Source organism: Oncorhynchus gorbuscha, linkage group LG05 (genome assembly GCF_021184085.1).
Source record: "Oncorhynchus gorbuscha isolate QuinsamMale2020 ecotype Even-year linkage group LG05, OgorEven_v1.0, whole genome shotgun sequence".
Lineage (NCBI taxonomy): Eukaryota > Metazoa > Chordata > Actinopteri > Salmoniformes > Salmonidae > Oncorhynchus > Oncorhynchus gorbuscha.
Genome location: NC_060177.1, coordinates 95,689,384 through 95,710,354, shown reverse-complemented (window position 1 = coordinate 95,710,354; position 20,971 = coordinate 95,689,384). Strand labels below are relative to the sequence as shown.

At 47.7% G+C, this 20,971-nt stretch overlaps 1 protein-coding gene across 1 annotated transcript in view; it reads right to left on the bottom strand.

Moving 5' to 3' along the window:
- The window catches only part of psat1 (phosphoserine aminotransferase 1), a 42,086-nt gene extending 22,156 nt beyond the window's left edge, over positions 1-19,930 (bottom strand). The window contains exons 1-6 of the mRNA XM_046351528.1: positions 19,755-19,930; positions 19,051-19,111; positions 18,554-18,623; positions 14,322-14,527; positions 6,663-6,835; positions 5,870-6,039 (exon numbers count right to left, since the gene is read on the bottom strand). Of these exons, the coding sequence (XP_046207484.1) occupies positions 5,870-6,039; positions 6,663-6,835; positions 14,322-14,527; positions 18,554-18,623; positions 19,051-19,111; positions 19,755-19,811 (737 nt within the window). The 5' untranslated portion in view covers positions 19,812-19,930. The remainder of the gene's footprint in view (positions 1-5,869; positions 6,040-6,662; positions 6,836-14,321; positions 14,528-18,553; positions 18,624-19,050; positions 19,112-19,754) is intronic.
- Between the last annotated feature and the right edge of the window lie 1,041 nt (positions 19,931-20,971).

Genomic DNA, 20,971 nt, shown 5'->3' with positions numbered 1-20,971 from the left:
CAGTGAAGGGTGGGGTCCACTATATGGGGGGTCCACTATATGGCAGTGAAGGGTGGGGTCCACTATATGGGTGAAGGGTCCACTATATGGCAGTGAAGGGTCCACTATATGGGGTCCACTATATGGCAGTGAAGGGTGGGGTCCACTATATGGCAGTGAAGGGTGGGGTCCACTATATGGCAGTGAAGGGTGGGGTCCACAGTGAAGGGTGGGTCCACTATATGGGTCCACTATATGGCAGTGAAGGGTGGGGGTCCACTATATGGGTGAAGGGTGGGGTCCACTATATGGGTCCACTATATGGCAGTGAAGGGTGGGGTCCACTATATGGGTCCACTATATGGCAGTGAAGGGTGGGGTCCACTATATGGCAGTGAAGGGTGGGGTCCACTATATGGCAGTGAAGGGTGGGGTCCACTATATGGCAGTGAAGGGTGGGGTCCACTATATGGCAGTGAAGGGTGGGGTCCACTATATGGCAGTGAAGGGTGGGGTCCACTATATGGCAGTGAAGGGTGGGGTCCACTATATGGCAGTGAAGGGTGGGGTCCACTATATGGCAGTGAAGGGTGGGGTCCACTATATGGGTCCACTATATGGGTCCACTATATGGGTCCACTATATGGGTCCACTATATGGCAGTGAAGGGTGGGGTCCACTATATGGCAGTGAAGGGTGGGGTCCACTATATGGCAGTGAAGGGTGGGGTCCACTATATGGCAGTGAAGGGTGGGGTCCACTATATGGCAGTGAAGGGTGGGGTCCACTATATGGGTCCACTATATGGCAGTGAAGGGTGGGGTCCACTATATGGGGTCCACTATATGGCAGTGAAGGGTGGGGTCCACTATATGGGTCCACTATATGGGTCCACTATATGGCAGTGAAGGGCGGGGTCCACTATATGGGGTCCACTATATGGCAGTGAAGGGTGGGGTCCACTATATGGGGTCCACTATATGGCAGTGAAGGGTGGGGTCCACTATATGGCAGTGAAGGGTGGGGTCCACTATATGGCAGTGAAGGGTGGGGTCCACTATATGGGTCCACTATATGGCAGTGAAGGGTGGGGTCCACTATATGGCAGTGAAGGGTGGGGTCCACTATATGGGTCCACTATATGGCAGTGAAGGGTGGGGTCCACTATATGGGTCCACTATATGGCAGTGAAGGGTGGGGTCCACTATATGGGTCCACTATATGGCAGTGAAGTGTGGGGTCCACTATATGGGTCCACTATATGGGTCCACTATATGGGTCCACTGAAGGGTGGGGTCCACTATATGGCAGTGAAGGGTGGGGTCCACTATATGGCAGTGAAGTGGCAGTGGGTTCCACTATATGGGTCCACTATATGGGTCCACTATATGGCAGTGAAGTGGGGGGGTCCACTATATGGCAGTGAAGGGTGGGGTCCACTATATGGCAGTGAAGGGTGGGGTCCACTATATGGGTCCACTATATGGCAGTGAAGGGTGGGGTCCACTATATGGGTCCACTATATGGGTCCACTATATGGCAGTGAAGGGTGGGGTCCACTATATGGCAGTGAAGGGTGGGGTCCACTATATGGGTCCACTATATGGCAGTGAAGGGTGAGGTCCACTATATGGGTCCACTATATGGCAGTGAAGGGCGGGATCCACTATGTGGCAGTGAAGGGTGAGGTCCACTATATGGCAGTGAAGGGTGGGGTTCACTATATGGCAGTGAATGGTGGGGTCCACTATATGGGTCCACTATATGGGTCTACTATATGGCAGTGAAGGGTGGGGTCCACTATATGGCAGTGAAGGGTGGGGTCCACTATAGTGGGTGGGGTCCACTATAGTGGGTCCACTATATGGCAGTGAAGGGTGGGGTCCACTATATGGCAGTGTGAAGGGTGGGGTCCACTATATGGCAGTGAAGGGTGGGGTCCACTATATGGCAGTGAAGGGTGGGGTCCACTATATGGCAGTGAAGGGTGGGGTCCACTATATGGCAGTGAAGGGTGGGGTCCACTATATGGGTCCACTATATGGCAGTGAAGGGTGGGGTCCACTATATGGGTCCACTATATGGGTCCACTATATGGCAGTGAAGGGTGGGGTCCACTATATGGGTCCACTATATGGGTCCACTATATGGCAGTGAAGGGTGGGGTCCACTATATGGCAGTGAAGGGTGGGGTCCACTATATGGCAGTGAAGGGTGGGGTCCACTATATGGCAGTGAAGGGTGGGGTCCACTATATGGCAGTGAAGGGTGGGGTCCACTATATGGCAGTGAAGGGTGGGGTCCACTATATGGCAGTGAAGGGTGGGGTCCACTATATGGGGTCCACTATATGGCAGTGAAGGGTGGGGTCCACTATATGGGTCCACTATATGGCAGTGAAGGGTGGGGTCCACTATATGGGTCCACTATATGGGTCCACTATATGGCAGTGAAGGGTGGGGTCCACTATATGGGTCCACTATATGGCAGTGAAGGGCGGGATCCACTATGTGGCAGTGAAGGGTGAGGTCCACTATATGGCAGTGAAGGGTGGGGTTCACTATATGGCAGTGAATGGTGGGGTCCACTATATGGGTCCACTATATGGGTCTACTATATGGCAGTGAAGGGTGGGGTCCACTATATGGCAGTGAAGGGTGGGGTCCACTATATGGGTCCACTATATGGCAGTGAAGGGTGGGGTCCACTATATGGGTCCACTATATGGCAGTGAAGGGTGGGGTCCACTATATGGCAGTGTGGGTGGGGTCCACTATATGGCAGTGAAGGGTGGGGTCCACTATATGGCAGTGAAGGGTGGGGTCCACTATATGGCAGTGAAGGGTGGGGTCCACTATATGGCAGTGAAGGGTGGGGTCCACTATATGGCAGTGAAGGGTGGGGTCCACTATATGGGTCCACTATATGGCAGTGAAGGGTGGGGTCCACTATATGGGTCCACTATATGGCAGTGAAGGGTGGGGTCCACTATATGGCATTGTGGGGTCCACTATATGGGTCCACTATATGGCAGTGAAGGGTGGGGTCCACTATATGGGTCCACTATATGGGTCCACTATATGGGTCCACTATATGGGTCCACTATAAGGCAGTGAAGGGTGGGGTCCACTGTATGGGTCCACTATATGGGTCCACTATATGGCAGTGAAGGGTGGGGTCCACTATATGGGTCCACTATATGGCAGTGAAGGGTGGGGTCCACTATATGGGTCCACTATATGGCAGTGAAGGGTGGGGTCCACTATATGGGTCCACTATATGGGTCCACTATATGGCAGTGAAGGGTGGGGTCCACTATATGGGTCCACTATATGGCAGTGAAGAGTAGGGTCCACTATATGGGTCCACTATATGGCAGTGAAGTGTGGGGTCCACTATATGGCAGTGAAGTGTGGGGTCCACTATATGGGTCCACTATATGGCAGTGAAGTGTGGGGTCCACTATATGGGTCCACTATATGGGTCCACTATATGGCAGTGAAGGGTGGGGTCCACTATATGGCAGTGAAGTGTGGGGTCCACTATATGGGTCCACTATATGGGTCCACTATATGGCAGTGAAGTATGGGGTCCACTATATGGCAGTGAAGTGTGGGGTCCACTATATGGCAGTGAAGGGTGGGGTCCACTATATGGGTCCACTATATGGCAGTGAAGGGTGGGGTCCACTATATGGGTCCACTATATGGGTCCACTATATGGCAGTGAAGGGTGGGGTCCACTATATGGCAGTGAAGGGTGGGGTCCACTATATGGGTCCACTATATGGCAGTGAAGGGTGAGGTCCACTATATGGGTCCACTATATGGCAGTGAAGGGCGGGATCCACTATGTGGCAGTGAAGGGTGAGGTCCACTATATGGCAGTGAAGGGTGGGGTTCACTATATGGCAGTGAATGGTGGGGTCCACTATATGGGTCCACTATATGGGTCTACTATATGGCAGTGAAGGGTGGGGTCCACTATACGGCAGTGAAGGGTGGGGTCCACTATATGGGTCCACTATATGGCAGTGAAGGGTGGGGTCCACTATATGGGTCCACTATATGGCAGTGAAGGGTGGGGTCCACTATATGGCAGTGTGGGGTGGGGTCCACTATATGGCAGTGAAGGGTGGGGTCCACTATATGGCAGTGAAGGGTGGGGTCCACTATATGGCAGTGAAGGGTGGGGTCCACTATATGGGTCCACTATATGGCAGTGAAGGGTGGGGTCCACTATATGGGTCCACTATATGGCAGTGAAGGGTGGGGTCCACTATATGGGTCCACTATATGGGTCCACTATATGGCAGTGAAGGGTGGGGTCCACTATATGGGTCCACTATATGGGTCCACTATATGGGTCCACTATATGGCAGTGAAGGGTGGGGTCCACTATATGGCAGTGAAGGGTGGGGTCCACTATATGGCAGTGAAGGGTGGGGTCCACTATATGGCAGTGAAGGGTGGGGTCCACTATATGGCAGTGAAGGGTGGGGTCCACTATATGGGTCCACTATATGGCAGTGAAGGGTGGGGTCCACTATATGGGGTCCACTATATGGCAGTGAAGGGTGGGGTCCACTATATGGGTCCACTATATGGCAGTGAAGGGTGGGGTCCACTATATGGGTCCACTATATGGGTCCACTATATGGCAGTGAAGGGTGGGGTCCACTATATGGCAGTGAAGGGTGGGGTCCACTATATGGGTCCACTATATGGCAGTGAAGGGTGAGGTCCACTATATGGGTCCACTATATGGCAGTGAAGGGCGGGATCCACTATGTGGCAGTGAAGGGTGAGGTCCACTATATGGCAGTGAAGGGTGGGGTTCACTATATGGCAGTGAAGGGTGGGGTCCACTATATGGGTCCACTATATGGGTCCACTATATGGCAGTGAAGGGTGGGGTCCACTATATGGGTCCACTATATGGCAGTGAAGGGTAGGGTCCACTATATGGGTCCACTATATGGCAGTGAAGTGTGGGGTCCACTATATGGGTCCACTATATGGCAGTGAAGTGTGGGGTCCACTATATGGGTCCACTATATGGGTCCACTATATGGCAGTGAAGTGTGGGGTCCACTATATGGCAGTGAAGTGTGGGGTCCACTATATGGCAGTGAAGTGTGGGGTCCACTATATGGGTCCACTATATGGGTCCACTATATGGGTCCACTATATGGCAGTGAAGTATGGGGTCCACTATATGGCAGTGAAGTGTGGGGTCCACTATATGGCAGTGAAGGGTGGGGTCCACTATATGGGTCCACTATATGGCAGTGAAGGGTGGGGTCCACTATATGGGTCCACTATATGGCAGTGAAGTGTGGGGTCCACTATATGGCAGTGAAGGGTGGGGTCCACTATATGGCAGTGAAGGGTGGGGTCCACTATATGGGTCCACTATATGGGTCCACTATATGGCAGTGAAGGGTGGGGTCCACTATACGGGTCCACTATATGGCAGTGAAGGGTGGGGTCCACTATATGGGTCCACTATATGGCAGTGAAGGGTGGGGTCCAGAAGCCTGCACACCCATACCTGCTGCAAACCTGCAGTAATTGAAGCCTGACGCAGGCTGGTGTGTGTGTTACCTGAAGCAAGGCACTGTGTGTGTGTTACCTGAAGCAGGCTGGTGTGTGTGTGTTACCTGAAGCAAAGCACTGTGTGTGTGTTACCTGAAGCAAGGCACTGTGTGTGTGTCACCTGAAGCAGGCTGGTGTGTGTGTGTGTTACCTGAAGCAAGGCACTGTGTGTGTGTTACCTGAAGCAAGGCACTGTGTGTGTGTTACCTGAAGCAAGGCACTGTGTGTGTGTTACCTGAAGCAGGCTGGTGTGTGTGTGTGTTACCTGAAGCAAGGCACTGTGTGTGTGTTACCTGAAGCAGGCTGGTGTGTTGTACAGGGAGTTGTTCTGAGCCTGCACTTGGTAGTTAAGGACAATGGGACACTCCGTCAGGGCGTGGTCAATGAGATCCTCTCTCACGATCACCACAGCAACACCAGCACAGCCCACGTTCTTCTGAGCCCCAGCGAAGATCAGCCCAAACTATTAATAACACATTGAATAAACACCAACACACAGGAAGTTATTAATGGGTTATTTCCCTTTACATGTTTTAGGTCATTTCTGTATGGTAAAATAACATGCAGTAGTTGGCAAGCTTTCCTTTACCATACATTATGCTGCATAACCATAACCTCAAATCAGCACCTCAAATCTCATTTCCATGCATTTTAATGATGTAAAAATGTCGTTCTGCCCCTGAACAAAGCAGTTAACCCACTGTTCCTAGACCAGTTAACCCACTGTTCCCCTGAACAAGGCAGTTAACCCCCTGAACAAGGCAGTTAACCCACTGTTCCTAGACCAGTTAACCCACTGTTCCCCTGAACAAGGCAGTTAACCCACTGTTCCTAGGCCAGTTAACCCACTGTTCCTAGGCCAGTTAACCCACTGTTCCTAGGCCAGTTAACCCACTGTTCCTAGGCCAGTTAACCCACTGTTCCTAGGCCAGTTAACCCACTGTTCCTAGGCCGTCATTGTAAAGAATAATATGTTCTTAAAGGGACTTGCCTAGTTAAATAAATGTAAAAAATGTAATGACGTAGCCGATTTTGACTTTGCAGCGTGGTTGTGTCGTGGGAACCAAGTGAAATGCTCAACCTTACCTTGGAAACGTCGACGGGTCGGGACAGGAAGTTAGATGACATGTCAGAGACCAGGACGGCTCCGTGGGTTTCGGGGATGAAGTTGTACTCCACGCCGTGCACTGTCTCGTTGCAGCAGTAATACACGTAGGACGATCCAGGGGTCAACGACCAACTGCTGGGGTCAGGGATCTCTGGAGGACCACACAGTCAGAATCATTAGACCACACACGGTCAGAATCATTTGTCAATGACTGACCACGAGAATCTAAATAGGTCAGATCAGGTGAATAACTTCAATCAGACCCTCGCAGGGTGGGGGGGCGAACTAGTGGTGATTAACAACTCACGTCCTGTCGTAAATCAAGAGGGGGGGGGGGATGTCAGGTCTTCGTCTCCAATATTCACCTAAGGAATGTACTTTGTTTCCAAGATACTTTTTCCCGACGAAACTCTAACACGCTCAAAAGCAACTACTGGAACAATATTTGTAACGTAGACCATAAGAAATGGTCAGAGGCGATCTATAGAACACTAATGTCATTTTATTATTTTGTGATGTCATTAAAAAATATAACAAAGGAAATACTGTAACTTGGAAAGTATACCCACTACATGTACCAGTTTCCATATGTTGTACATGTAATATGAAAAATTATGGAAGTGTTTTTGTTAACCACTTGCTCCTACCTGGCACGCAGGCGTCCCATCTAGAGCTCTGGAAATGCAAATGCACTACGCTAAATGCTAATAGTATTAGTTAAAACTCAAACGTTCATTAAAATACACATGCAGGGTATTGAATTAAAGCTACACTCGTTGTGAATCCAGGCAACAAGTCAGATTTTTAAAATGCTTTTCGGCGAAGCATGAGAAGCTATTATCTGATAGCATGTAACACCCCAAAAGACCCGCAGGGGACGTAAACAAAATAATTAGCATATTCGGCGCTACACAAACCGCACAATAAAATATAAAACATTCATTACCTTTGACCATCTTCTTTGTTGGCACTCCTAGATGTCCCATAATCACTATTGGGTCTTTTTTTCCGATTAAATCGGTCCATATATAGCCTAGATATCGTTCTATGTAGACTGTATGATAAACGGAAAAAAAGAGCGTTTCATAACGTAACGTCATTTTTTAAAATTCAAAAAGTCGACGATAAACTTTCACAAAACACTTCGAAATACTTTTGTAATGCAACTTTAGGTATTAGTACACGTTAATAAGCGATAAAATTCATCAGGAGGCGACGTAACTTCTATAGGTGTCGTCTGGAAAAAAACATGGCCGAGAGAGCTCGACCAAAACATCCGGTCGGAGAACGGAGGGAAGGAGTTCCCTTGAACCGGTTAGACCAAGAATCAATTGCGAATCAAATGACAAGACTCTAGACAACGTGTGGTAGCTGTAGGCGCTGAAACCTCGGTCTCATGTAATTCGGTTCACTTTGAACAATTCCTGGAAGTAAGTGCAAGGATATTTATTTCCATTTTCAGTGATCAGGTTTTCCTGCTAACCAGTTTTAGAAACGCCAGAGTGTTTGCTATCCACACATACGAATCATATGCATATACTATATTCCTGGCATGAGTAGCAGGGCGCTGAAATGTTGCGCGATTTTTAACAGAATGTTCGAAAAAGTAGAGGGTCGACTTAAGAGGTTAAGAGAAGGATTTGATTTGAGAAACAATAAGATAATTGTTTTACATAACTTTGTACAAGTGACAAGTCACGACTCCGAGTGAGGTCAGGGAGCGTGTCAGCCTGACGGAACTGCTCCTTTCAAACAAACTGTATAAATGATGAATTAAGAAATGAACATAGCAGACCAGAAAAGCATGAAGCTGCAGCTGCACATTTAAAGTGGTTTTAATTTTGAATCTCAACACGAGGTAGAGACGATAAACTCACCTCCCGGACAATCACTGGTACGGCTGATTAGCTGTCCTCAGTAAAGTACCTGGAAAGCGAAATTAAGTGGGACCATCATATTACACTGCTCTCATCACCCCACTGGGAACCACCATCACCCCACTGGGAACCACCATCACCCCACTGGGAACCATCATCACCCCACTGGGAACCATCATCACCCCACTGGGAACCACCGTCACCCCACTGGGAACCATCATCACCCCACTGGGAACCATCATCACCCCACTGGGAACCATCATCACCCCACTGGGAACCATCGTCACCCCACTGGGAACCATCGTCACCCCACTGGGAACCATCGTCACCCCACTGGGAACCACCGTCACCCCACTGGGAACCACCGTCACCCCACTGGGAACCATCGTCACCCCACTGGGAACCATCGTCACCCCACTGGGAACCATCGTCACCCCACTGGGAACCATCGTCACCCCACTGGGAACCATCGTCACCCCACTGGGAACCACCGTCACCCCACTGGGAACCATCGTCACCCCACTGGGAACCATCGTCACCCCACTGGGAACCACCGTCACCCCACTGGGAACCACCGTCACCCTACTGGGAACCATCGTCACCCCACTGGGAACCATCGTCACCCCACTGGGAACCATCGTCACCCCACTGGGAACCATAATCACCCCACTGGGAACCATCGTCACCCCACTGGGAACCATCGTCACCCCACTGGGAACCATCGTCACCCCACTGGGAACCATCGTCACCCCACTGGGAACCATCGTCACCCCACTGGGAACCATCGTCACCCCACTGGGAACCATCGTCACCCCACTGGGAACCATCGTCACCCCACTGAGAACCATCGTCACCCCACTGGGAACCATCGTCACCCCACTGGGAACCATCGTCACCCCACTGGGAACCATCGTCACCCCACTGGGAACCACCGTCACCCCACTGGGAACCACCGTCACCCCACTGGGAACCACCGTCACCCCACTGGGAACCACCGTCACCCCACTGGGAACCATCATCACCCCACTGGGAACCACCATCACCCCACTGGGAACCACCATCACCCCACTGGGAACCACCATCACCCCACTGGGAACCACCATCACCCCACTGGGAACCACCATCACCCCACTGGGAACCACCATCACCCCACTGAGAACCACCATCACCCCACTGGGAACCATCATCACCCCACTGGGAACCATCATCACCCCACTGGGAACCATCATCACCCCACTGAGAACCATCATCACCCTACTGAGAACCATCATCACCCTACTGGGAACCATCATCACCCCACTGGGAACCATCATCACCCCACTGGGAACCATCATCACCCCACTGGGAACCATCATCACCCCACTGAGAACCATCATCACCCTACTGGGAACCATCATCACCCTACTGGGAACCATCATCACCCTACTGGGAACCATCATCACCCCACTGGGAACCACCATCACCCCACTGGGAACCACCATCACCCCACTGGGAACCACCATCACCCCACTGGGAACCACCATCACCCCACTGGGAACCACCATCACCCCACTGGGAACCACCATCACCCCACTGGGAACCATCATCACCCCCCCACTGGGAACCACCATCACCCCACTGGGAACCACCATCACCCCACTGGGAACCACCATCACCCCACTGGGAACCACCATCACCCCACTGGGAACCACCATCACCCTACTGGGAACCATCATCACCCCACTGGGAACCATCATCACCCCACTGGGAACCACCATCACCCCACTGGGAACCATCATCACCCCACTGAGAACCACCATCACCCCACTGGGAACCACCATCACCCCACTGGGAACCACCATCACCCCACTGGGAACCACCATCACCCTACTGGGAACCATCATCACCCCACTGGGAACCATCATCACCCCACTGAGAACCACCATCACCCCACTGGGAACCATCATCACCCCACTGAGAACCACCATCACCCCACTGGGAACCACCATCACCCCACTGGGAACCACCATCACCCCACTGGGAACCACCATCACCCCACTGGGAACCACCATCACCCCACTGGGAACCACCATCACCCCACTGGGAACCACCATCACCCTACTGGGAACCACCATCACCCCACTGGGAACCACCATCACCCCACTGGGAACCACCATCACCCCACTGCGAACCACCATCACCCCACTGCGAACCACCATCACCCCACTGGGAACCACCATCACCCTACTGGGAACCATCATCACCCTACTGGGAACCACCATCACCCCACTGGGAACCACCATCACCCCACTGGGAACCATCATCACCCCACTGGGAACCATCATCACCCTACTGGGAACCACCATCACCCCACTGGGAACCACCATCACCCCACTGGGAACCACCATCACCCCACTGGGAACCATCATCACCCCACTGGGAACCACCATCACCCCACTGGGAACCATCATCACCCCACTGGGAACCACACGGCTGACTAGCCCATCTTCAAAGAAGCATCTTCCAGAGTGAATGGAAGGAAAATCAACTCTGCAGTTCTGTTCAGGACGGCACGACAAGGCACCGGATGGATGACTGCAGAGAAAAACAGTAGAAGTCTTGTTGGAACCCTTTTGGATAATCAGAGCCTTACAAGCCACAACAAGGCACCGGATGGATGACTGCAGAGAAAAACAGTAGAAGTCTTGTTGGAACCCTTTTGGCCAATCAGAGCCTTACAAGCCACAACAAGGCCTAAACCGTCATGAACCAATACTGTATAACAAGCATTCCACCTGAAAGATCCCAGTTAAATCCGTTATCCCTGGTTAGTTACTATTGGCTTAACCACACATGAAATGAACAGCAGCAGTATAGGCCGGCACATTCCTTCATTGATTCATTTCCTTTCTGACCCAAAAAATATATTCTGATGTGATTTATTTGACATGGACTCAGAATATCCAATTTAATCTATGAACAATTGTAATTGAGTACAAAACTGACAATTTGGGAAAATATAAAATACAGCTTGCTACATGTTACATTTTTCATGCTAGAAAAGGTAGGAGACCCATGCTATATGGCTATAGGTTTTTGAGGTATTTTTAGTATATTTACAACGTCACTTATTTGATTTCTTTACTATGTTACTTTAATTACTAAACTACATGGCCAAAAGTATGTGGACATTCCTTCAAAATAGTAAATTCGGCTATTTCAGCCACATCCGTTGCCGACAGGTGTATAAAACTTAGCAGAGCCACGCAATCTCCATAGATAAACATTGGCAGTAGAATGGCTTTACTGAAGAGCTCAGTGACTTTCAACCTGGCACCGTCATAGGAAATGTCCAGGAGCAACAACGGCGCAGCCGCGAAGTGGTAGGCCACACAAGCTCACAGAACGGGAGCCCCGAGAGCTGAAGAACTTTTAAAAAATTGTCTGTCCTCAGTTGCAACACTCACAATAGAGTTCTAAACTGTCTCTGGAAGCAACGTGAGCACAATAACTGTTCTCTGGGAGCTTCATGAAATTGATTTCTATGGCCGAACAGCCGCACACAAACCTAAGATCACCATGCGCAATGTCAAGCGTCAGCTGGAGTGGTGTAAAGCTCACCGCCATTGGGATCTGGAGCAGTGGAAACACATTCTCTGGAGTAATGCATCACGCTTCACCATCTGGCAGTCTGATGGACAAATCTGTGTTTGGCGGATTCCAAGAGAATGCTACCTGGCCGAATGCATAGTTCCAACTGTAAAGTTTGGTGGAGGATGAATAATGGTCTGGGGCTGTTTTTCATGGTTCAGGCGCCTTAATTCCAGTGAAGGGAAATCTTAACGCTACAGCATACAATTAAATTCTAGACAATTCTGTGCTTCCAACTTGGTGGCAAAAGTTTGGAGAAGGCACTTTCCTGTTTCAGCACGACAATGCGCCCATGCACAAAGCGAGGTCCATACAGAAATGGTTTGTCAAGATCGGTGTGAATTGTTTTTAAAAAGGGCAGGCGCTCGACCACTCTGGAAGGATGCCGGCCTCCCGAGTGCTCATTGCTAACTGGGCTAGTCTGAGTGATCAGGATAAGGTTTTGGATTTTTAAATTTATTTTTTATTTCACCTTTATTTAACCAGGTAGGCTAGTTGAGAATAAGTTCTCATTTGCAACTGCGACCTGGCCAAGATAAAGCATAGCAGTGTGAACAGACAACACAGAGTTACACATGGAGTAAACCATTAACAAGTCAATAACACAGTAGAAAAAAAGGGGAGTCTATTTACAATGTGTGCAAAAGGCATGAGGTAGGCGAATAATTACAATTTTGCAGATTAACACTGGAGTGATAAATGATCAGATGATCATGTACAGGTAGAGATATTGGTGTGCAAAAGAGCAGAAAAGTAAATAAATAAAAACAGTATGGGGATGAGGTAGGTGAAAATGGGTGGGCTATTTATCAATAGATTATGTACAGCTGCAGCGATCGGTTAGCTGCTCAGATAGCAGATGTTTGAAGTTGGTGAGGGAGATAAAAGTCTTCAACTTCAGCAATTTTTGCAATTCGTTCCAGTCACAGGCAGCAGAGAACCTGAACGAAAGGCGGCCAAATGAGGTGTTGGCTTTAGGGATGATCAGTGAGATACACCTGCTGGAGGGCGTGCTACGGATGGGTGTTGCCATCGTGACCAGTGAACTGAGATAAGGCGGAGCTTTACCTAGCATGGACTTGTAGATGACCTGGAGCCAGTGGGTCTGGCGACGAATATGTAGTGAGGGCCAGCGGACTAGAGCGTACAAGTCGCAGTGGTGGGTGGTATAAGGTGCTTTAGTGACAAAACGGATGGCACTGTAATAAAACTGCATCCAGTTTGCTGAGTATGAGGACACAGGGGCTACCTAGTCTGAGACTAACCGGGATAAAGTCTAGCTATGTATGAGGACATTGTCAAAACCTGCTCATTCTACACTGACGAGTGTGAAGATAACAATGCAGACAACTATGCAGTCCAAACACATAGCCTGCCCAACCACGTAGTAACATAGCCTGCCCAACCACGTAGAAACATAGCCTGCCCAACCACGTAGAAACATAGCCTGCCCTGAACTGATGCCCAACCATGTAGAAACATAGCCTGCCCAACCACGTAGAAACATAGCATGCCCAACCACGTAGAAACATAGCCTGCATGCCAGACAGTCTCTCAGAGAATGACGAGCTCCATTGTATTTGGTGTAACGCTCTAGAACAGCCAGGTGAGTATCAGATTGAGTTTTATAGCTTGGACACCATGCATTAGTGTAATTATCCACTGCACCAGAGAACTTTCTAAAATACTGTAGAAAACCCTTTCAGTTGCTCTTGGAACACTTTCTCTCAAACACAAATGTTGCTTTACGACTAATTACATTGTGTTGTTTAAGTGTTCCCTTTATTGTTTTGAGCAGTATATATATATATATTTTTTTTTATATATATTTTGTAAAAAAATTTTTTTATTGATTATTATTTTTAAAAAGACTCACTCGACTCACTTTTCTAAAAGAAAAGTGAATCAATTTTGTCAGGCCTTAGTGTGGGAATCAGTCACATGTTAGTGTGGTTCTCAGTCACATGTTGTTAGTGTGGGTTAATGGTGTGAGGCAGATAGATAGTGTCAACAGGAGACATGAGGAGTCATTCTGCTACGTTAAACTGTTAACACGGAACACTGTGTCTCCTGTTATCACTCATGGGCAACAACTGGCTCCACACACACACACCCCCAACCCCCCCTTACTGGTGTAGGTGTCCAGTTTGGGGTGAACCACGTTGACCTTGCCGTATTTCTCAGCTTCCTTGGCAGCATTGGACGACCAGGTGCCCGTCACTAGGTAATCAGCACACCTGTCCTCCTTTAGACCAATCAGATTGAGGGGGACGGCACTAAACTGGCCCGTCCCGCCCCCCTGGAAGAACATGACTTTGTAGTTGTCTGGGATACTCCTGGAGAGAGAGAGAGAGAGAGAGAGAGAGAGAGAGAGAGAGAGAGAGAGAGAGAGAGAGAGAAAGAAAGAAAGGGAGAGAGAGAGAGAGAGAAAGAGAGAGAGAGAGAGAGAGAGAGAGGGAGAGAGAGAATCTCATTTTTTTTTAAATCAACTAGATAGCCTAAGAATGCAAATCCCTAAAAAAGGATTTGAGGAATCTGTCCAACCAAAAACACAGAGACCCAGAAAACCTGAGCCCTCACTATGGTGACTCACTAAAACAATACAGACATACACTATCGGGATAAGAAGGAACAGCACATCAGAAATCAGCTCAATGCATTTGAAGAATACAGAGAATGTAATCACTTCAACAACAAAAAAACTGGAACACACTAAACAAACAAAGATGTATCTATTCAAACACAACGATGTGTGGAAAAACCCTCCAACCTAGAATGATACCACTGCTGGCTCGGCAACAATGTGGAGTGTTCTAGAACAGGTATTCTCAAACTGGGGGACCCACATCAAAATATGATTCATATTTTTGTCTTCATGTTCAAACAGTCCATTTATATTGTCCAAAGGGACTAAACATTTGGTCAAGTTTTTTTTCTCTCGTTTCAGGAGCCTCGTTTCACTGCCAAAAATAAAAACGACACTATCTAGTGTTCAGCGAAAAAACAACACAATGTCAAATACAGGAAGCCCAGTCAAATAATTAACATCCAATCACATTAACCGTTACTCATCCAATCACATTCACCGTTACTCATCCAATCACATTAACCGTTACTCATCCAATCACATTAACCGTTACTCATCCAATCACATTAACCGTTACTCATCCAATCACATTAACCGTTACTCATCCAATCACAAACCACATCCAATCACATTCACGTTACTCATCCAATCACATTAACCGTTACTCATCCAATCACATTAACCGTTACTCATCCAATCACATTAACCGTTACTCATCCAATCACATTAACCGTTACTCATCCAATCACATTAACCGTTACTCTCTCGTAGTCAAACGTAGGGAGACCTAGTGGAGTGGTAACGCATGTGCAAGCAGTTGCTCCCAACGCCACTTGGGTACACTGTAGTATCCACCGAGAGGCTCTTCCTGCCAAGGGAATGCCTGACAGTTTGAAAGATGTTTTTCACTTGTCTGACCGTTTGCATGATGATGAGTTTCTCACACGACTGGTCTGTCTGGGTGATGTTTTTTTCTCGCCTGAATGATCTGAATCTAGGATTACAGGGACTCTCCGCAACTATATTCAATGTGCGGGACAAAATTGAGGCTATGATTTAGAAGTTGGAGCTCTTCTCTGTCTGCATTAACAAGGACAACACACAGGTCTTTCCATCATAGTATGATTTTTTGTGTGCAAATGAACTCAAGCTTAACGGACAATGTCAAATGTGATATAGGGAAGCACCTGAGTGAGCTGGGTGTGCAATTACGCAGGTACTTTCCTGAAACGAACGACACAAACAACTGGATTCATTTGACCTTTCATGCCCTGCCTCCAGTCCACTTACCGATATCTGAACCAGAGAGACTCATCCAAATTGCAACAAGCAGTTCTGTGAAAATGTAATTTAATCAGAATCCACTGCCAGATGTCTGGATTGGGCTGCGCTCAGAGTATCCTGCCTTGGCAAATCACACTGTTAAGACACTGATGCCATTTGCAACCACGTACCTATGTGAGAGTGGATTCTCGGCCCTCACTAGCATGAAAACTAAATACAGGCACAGACTGTGTGTGGAAAATGATTTAAGACTGAGACTCTCTCCAATACAACTCAACATTGCAGAGTTTATGTGCATCCTTTCAAGCACAGCCTTCTCATTAACCTGTGGTGAGTTATTCACCATTTTCTATGACAAATCATGTTTTATATGTAAGATGGTTAAATAAAGAGAAAAAGCATTGATTATTATTATATTATTATTTGTGCCCTGGTCCTATAAGAGCTCTTTGTCACTTCCCATGAGCCGGGTTATGACAAACTCACACTCATTCTTTTGTTTAATACATTTATTGTATAGTGTGTGTGGCAGGCTTATAATGATGGCAAAAAAACAACATTTGAGAGTGTGCTGACCCTGGTGCTAGAGGGGGTACAGCTGGAGCTTGAATGTTTGAAGGGATACGGGACTTTAAAAAGTTTGGGAACCACTGTTCTAGAATGATACACCGTTGCCTAGCCAAGGATGTGGGGTGTTCTAGAATGATACACTGTTGCCTAGCCAAGGATGTGGGGTGTTCTAGAATGATACACTGTTGCCTAGCCAACGATGTGGGGTGTTCTAGAATGATACACCGTTGCCTAGCCAAGGATGTGGGGTGTTCTAGAATGATACACTGTTGCCATAGCCAAGGATGTATGTTCTAGAATGACTGTAAGCCTAGCCAAGGATGTGGGGTCTTCTAAATGATACACTGTTGCCTATTATTATTATGTTCTAGAATGATACACTGTTGCCTAGCCAACGATGTGGGGTGTTCTAGAATGCACAACTAGTCTGAAAGGCAGTCAGGGTAAAATGTCACGAGTTCAATCAAAAGAAAGATGAAACACTTTCTCCCAGACACCAACACGTTCTCCCAGACACCAACACGTTCTCCCAGACACCAACACGTTCTCCCAGACACCAACACGTTCTCCCAGACAGTTGAAAACACATGCAGACTCCAACACGTTCTCCCAGACACCAACACGTTCTCCCAACACGTTCTCCCAGACACCAACACGTTCTCCCAACACGTTCTCCCAGACACCAACACGTTCTCCCAGACACCAACACGTTCTCCCAGACACCAACACGTTCTCCCAGACACCAACACGTTCTCCCAGACACCAACACGTTCTCCCAACACGTTCTCCCAGACACCAACACGTTCTCCCAACACGTTCTCCCAGACACCAACACGTTCTCCCAGACACCAACACGTTCTCCCAACACGTTCTCCCAGACACCAACACGTTCTCCCAGACATCAACACGTTCTCCCAGACACCAACACGTTCTCCCAACACGTTCTCCCAGACACCAACACGTTCTCCCAACACGTTCTCCCAGACACCAACACGTTCTCCCAGACACCAACACGGTCTCCCAGACACCAACACGGTCTCCCAGACACCAACACGGTCTCCCAGACACCAACACATTCTCCCAGACACCAACACGGTCTCCCAGACACCAACACGTTCTCCCAGACACCAACACGGTCTTCCAGACACCAACACGTTCTCCCAGACACCAACACGTTCTCCCAGACAGTTGAAAACACATGCAGACACCAACACGTTCTCCCAACACGTTCTCCCAGACACCAACACGTTCTCCCAACACGTTCTCCCAGACACCAACACGTTCTCCCAACACGTTCTCCCAGACACCAACACGTTCTCCCAACACGTTCTCCCAGACACCAACACGTTCTCCCAGACACCAACACGGTCTCCCAGACACCAACACGGTCTCCCAGACACCAACACGTTCTCCCAGACAGTTGAAAACACATGCAGACACCAACACGTTCTCCCAACACGTTCTCCCAGACACCAACACGTTCTCCCAGACACCAACACGGTCTCCCAGACACCAACACGGTCTCCCAGACACCAACACGGTCTCCCAGACACCAACACGTTCTCCCAGACACCAACACGTTCTCCCAGACAGTTGAAAACACATGCAGACACCAACACGTTCTCCCAACACGTTCTCCCAGACAGTTGAAAACACATGCAGACACCAACACGTTCTCCCAACACGTTCTCCCAGACACCAACACGGTCTCCCAGACACCAACACGTTCTCCCAGACGGTTGTTTCTGATTTAAACAGAAATCAGGAGCAGAGCCAGAACATAATGAGGGAGAGAAGCTCATAGATAGAGGGAGAGAAGCTCATAGATAGAGGGAGAGAAGCTCATAGATAGAGGGAGAGAAGCTCATAGATAGAGGGAGAGAAGCTCATGACCAGTAGGATGGTGTGTGTTTATACTCACAGTAGCTCCCGCAACAGGTTTTCTGTGGTGTTCATGATCTTGGTGAAGTCCGACGACCGATGGCTCATCTCTGCAAGGACAGAATCAAATACAATAAATAGCTATTAAGACACCCTGAGGGAGGCACACCTGTTAATTGAAATGCATTCCAGGTGACTACCTCATGAAGCTGGTTGAGAGAATGCCAAGACTGTGCAAAGCTGTCATCAAGGCAAAGGATGGCCACTTTGAAGAATCTCAAAACATATATTTTAATTTGTTTAACACTTGTTTGGTTACTACATGATTCTATATGTGTTATTTCATAGTTTTGATGTCTTCACTATTATTCTACAATGTAGAAAATAGTACAAATAAAATAAAACCCCTTGAATTAATAGGTGTGTTCAAACTTTTGACTGGTGCTGTATGTGTGATATATATATATATAATAAATAGGTGGAAACAACGTTGATTCAACCAGTGTGCGCCTCGCTGTCTGAGAGAGACACACTCACCCAGGACACTGACTCCGCTACCATTATAGTCGAGCAGTTCTTTCTGCGCCTGTAACAGCACCTGAAAACACAGCACATTCACTTCAATGAAAACCCCTTACAAGTCCTTGAATATAATTATTTCAGTTTGAATACAGGTCATTCTAAAAATAAAAGTAAAAAAGATCGGGGAACTGAATGAATAGGTCTATAAAAAAAACAGAACAGACCGGTGGCACCGGGATAAATCAACAACTTTTGGATAAGCCCGACCGATTTGACAGTGGTTCTAGCGCCGTCTAGAGGTGTTCTAGTGTCGCTTGGCACCGGAGAAGACACCGGAACATTTCCCGCATGGATGTTTACCCGGCTGATGCAACTACCTCGTTTCACCAAAGGCCTGCCAGTCTACTCTTCTTCCGTGATAAAATATATTTCGTCATGTTTTAACACGCCGTTTCTGTTCACATTCATCAAATGGTCAGTTTACAAAAGATAAAATGTATCATGATGTTTCAACGACGAAAGAGATGCAACCGCTTGCCTGCTCTCATCAAATAAAACGCTTGATTTTGTATCAAATATTTTGTATTAAACTTTGCACTTTTGCAAATTGCATGACGGAAAAAGTAGCATCCATACAATTCATTTCGGTTTATCTTCATGTTACAGGCTACAATCATTACATTTTCGGGTTTCAATGCACAGTAAAAAGTCAGACTTACAGACTGTGGTAGTTTTGCAGGTCCAGCGCCGAAGTTAATGGTCTGTTTTTTGTCCATGTTTAAAGTGATTGAGTTCCTTCTGTAAAGTGTCTGTTGCGTCCTGCTCCGTCCAAATCAGATCCTCAGTGATGCGAATTACACAACTGCGCCTCTAGCTCCTCTCTCTGTTCATCATGTAGCAGGACCGCATCCAAACCCACAGTCAGCGTTTCCTATTGGGCAATATCACATGCCAAGGGAGGAATGTTCAGGCAGTCATTGGTTGATATCATTTTTTTTTGTTGCGATTGTGATTGGTTTATCTATCACGCCACCAAAACGTGTCCAGCACACACGCACGCAAGTACCCCGCCAGCAGGTCACAGAACATCACATCAATTTCTGAGAACCATGTTTCTTAAAGCTTGGTTGTCCTATGGTTATTGTTTTGTATAAAACCTTCCGAAAACTTCACGGGAATGCTGCAGGATGTATTTGCTATTCTCAGCACATTTAAGGAACGTAACAAACATGTATTTGTGTTGCTATTTATTTCATTACTTTAACAGAATTTTCCTAAAAGATCAAACATGGCTACATTTAATTAAATTTTCTAATTTTCTGTAATGTTCTAGGAATGTTGTCCAGCTGGTTTGATATTGGGAATGTTCTCCAATAGTTCAGAGAACGATAAGAATATATGCCATTTAGCAGACGCTTTTATCCAAAGCGACTTACAGTCATGTGTGCATACATTCTACGTATGGGTGGTCCCGGGGATCGAACCCACTACCCTGGCGTTACAAGCGCCATGCTCTACCAACTGAGCTGTGAGAAGTTCCGATGTGGTTGTATTTAATACATTATTTTAGTACATTCTGTTCTCAGAACGTTCATATAATGTATGGTTCTCTTTTATATCAGTTCTTGGCAATATTCTGGGAATGTAAAAATATATATATATATTCTATACATTAACATCAATTAGCTTTCAATTCTGTTCTCAAAACATGAAACATTTCCATAAAAATCACAAGAAAACATAAGTAACATTCAGAAAACATTGTAAGAATGTTATTTAAAAACATAAACAGTATATTCCGTTCTCAGGGTCAACAACACTCTCATCTCTTGTTAAAGTGTCTTCAGGTGTGTTGGCTGCGCCCACTAATTGGTCACAGTTGATCTTAATGTGGTCCTATGTGTCTCAGTAGGTAGAGCATAGCACGTGCAACGCC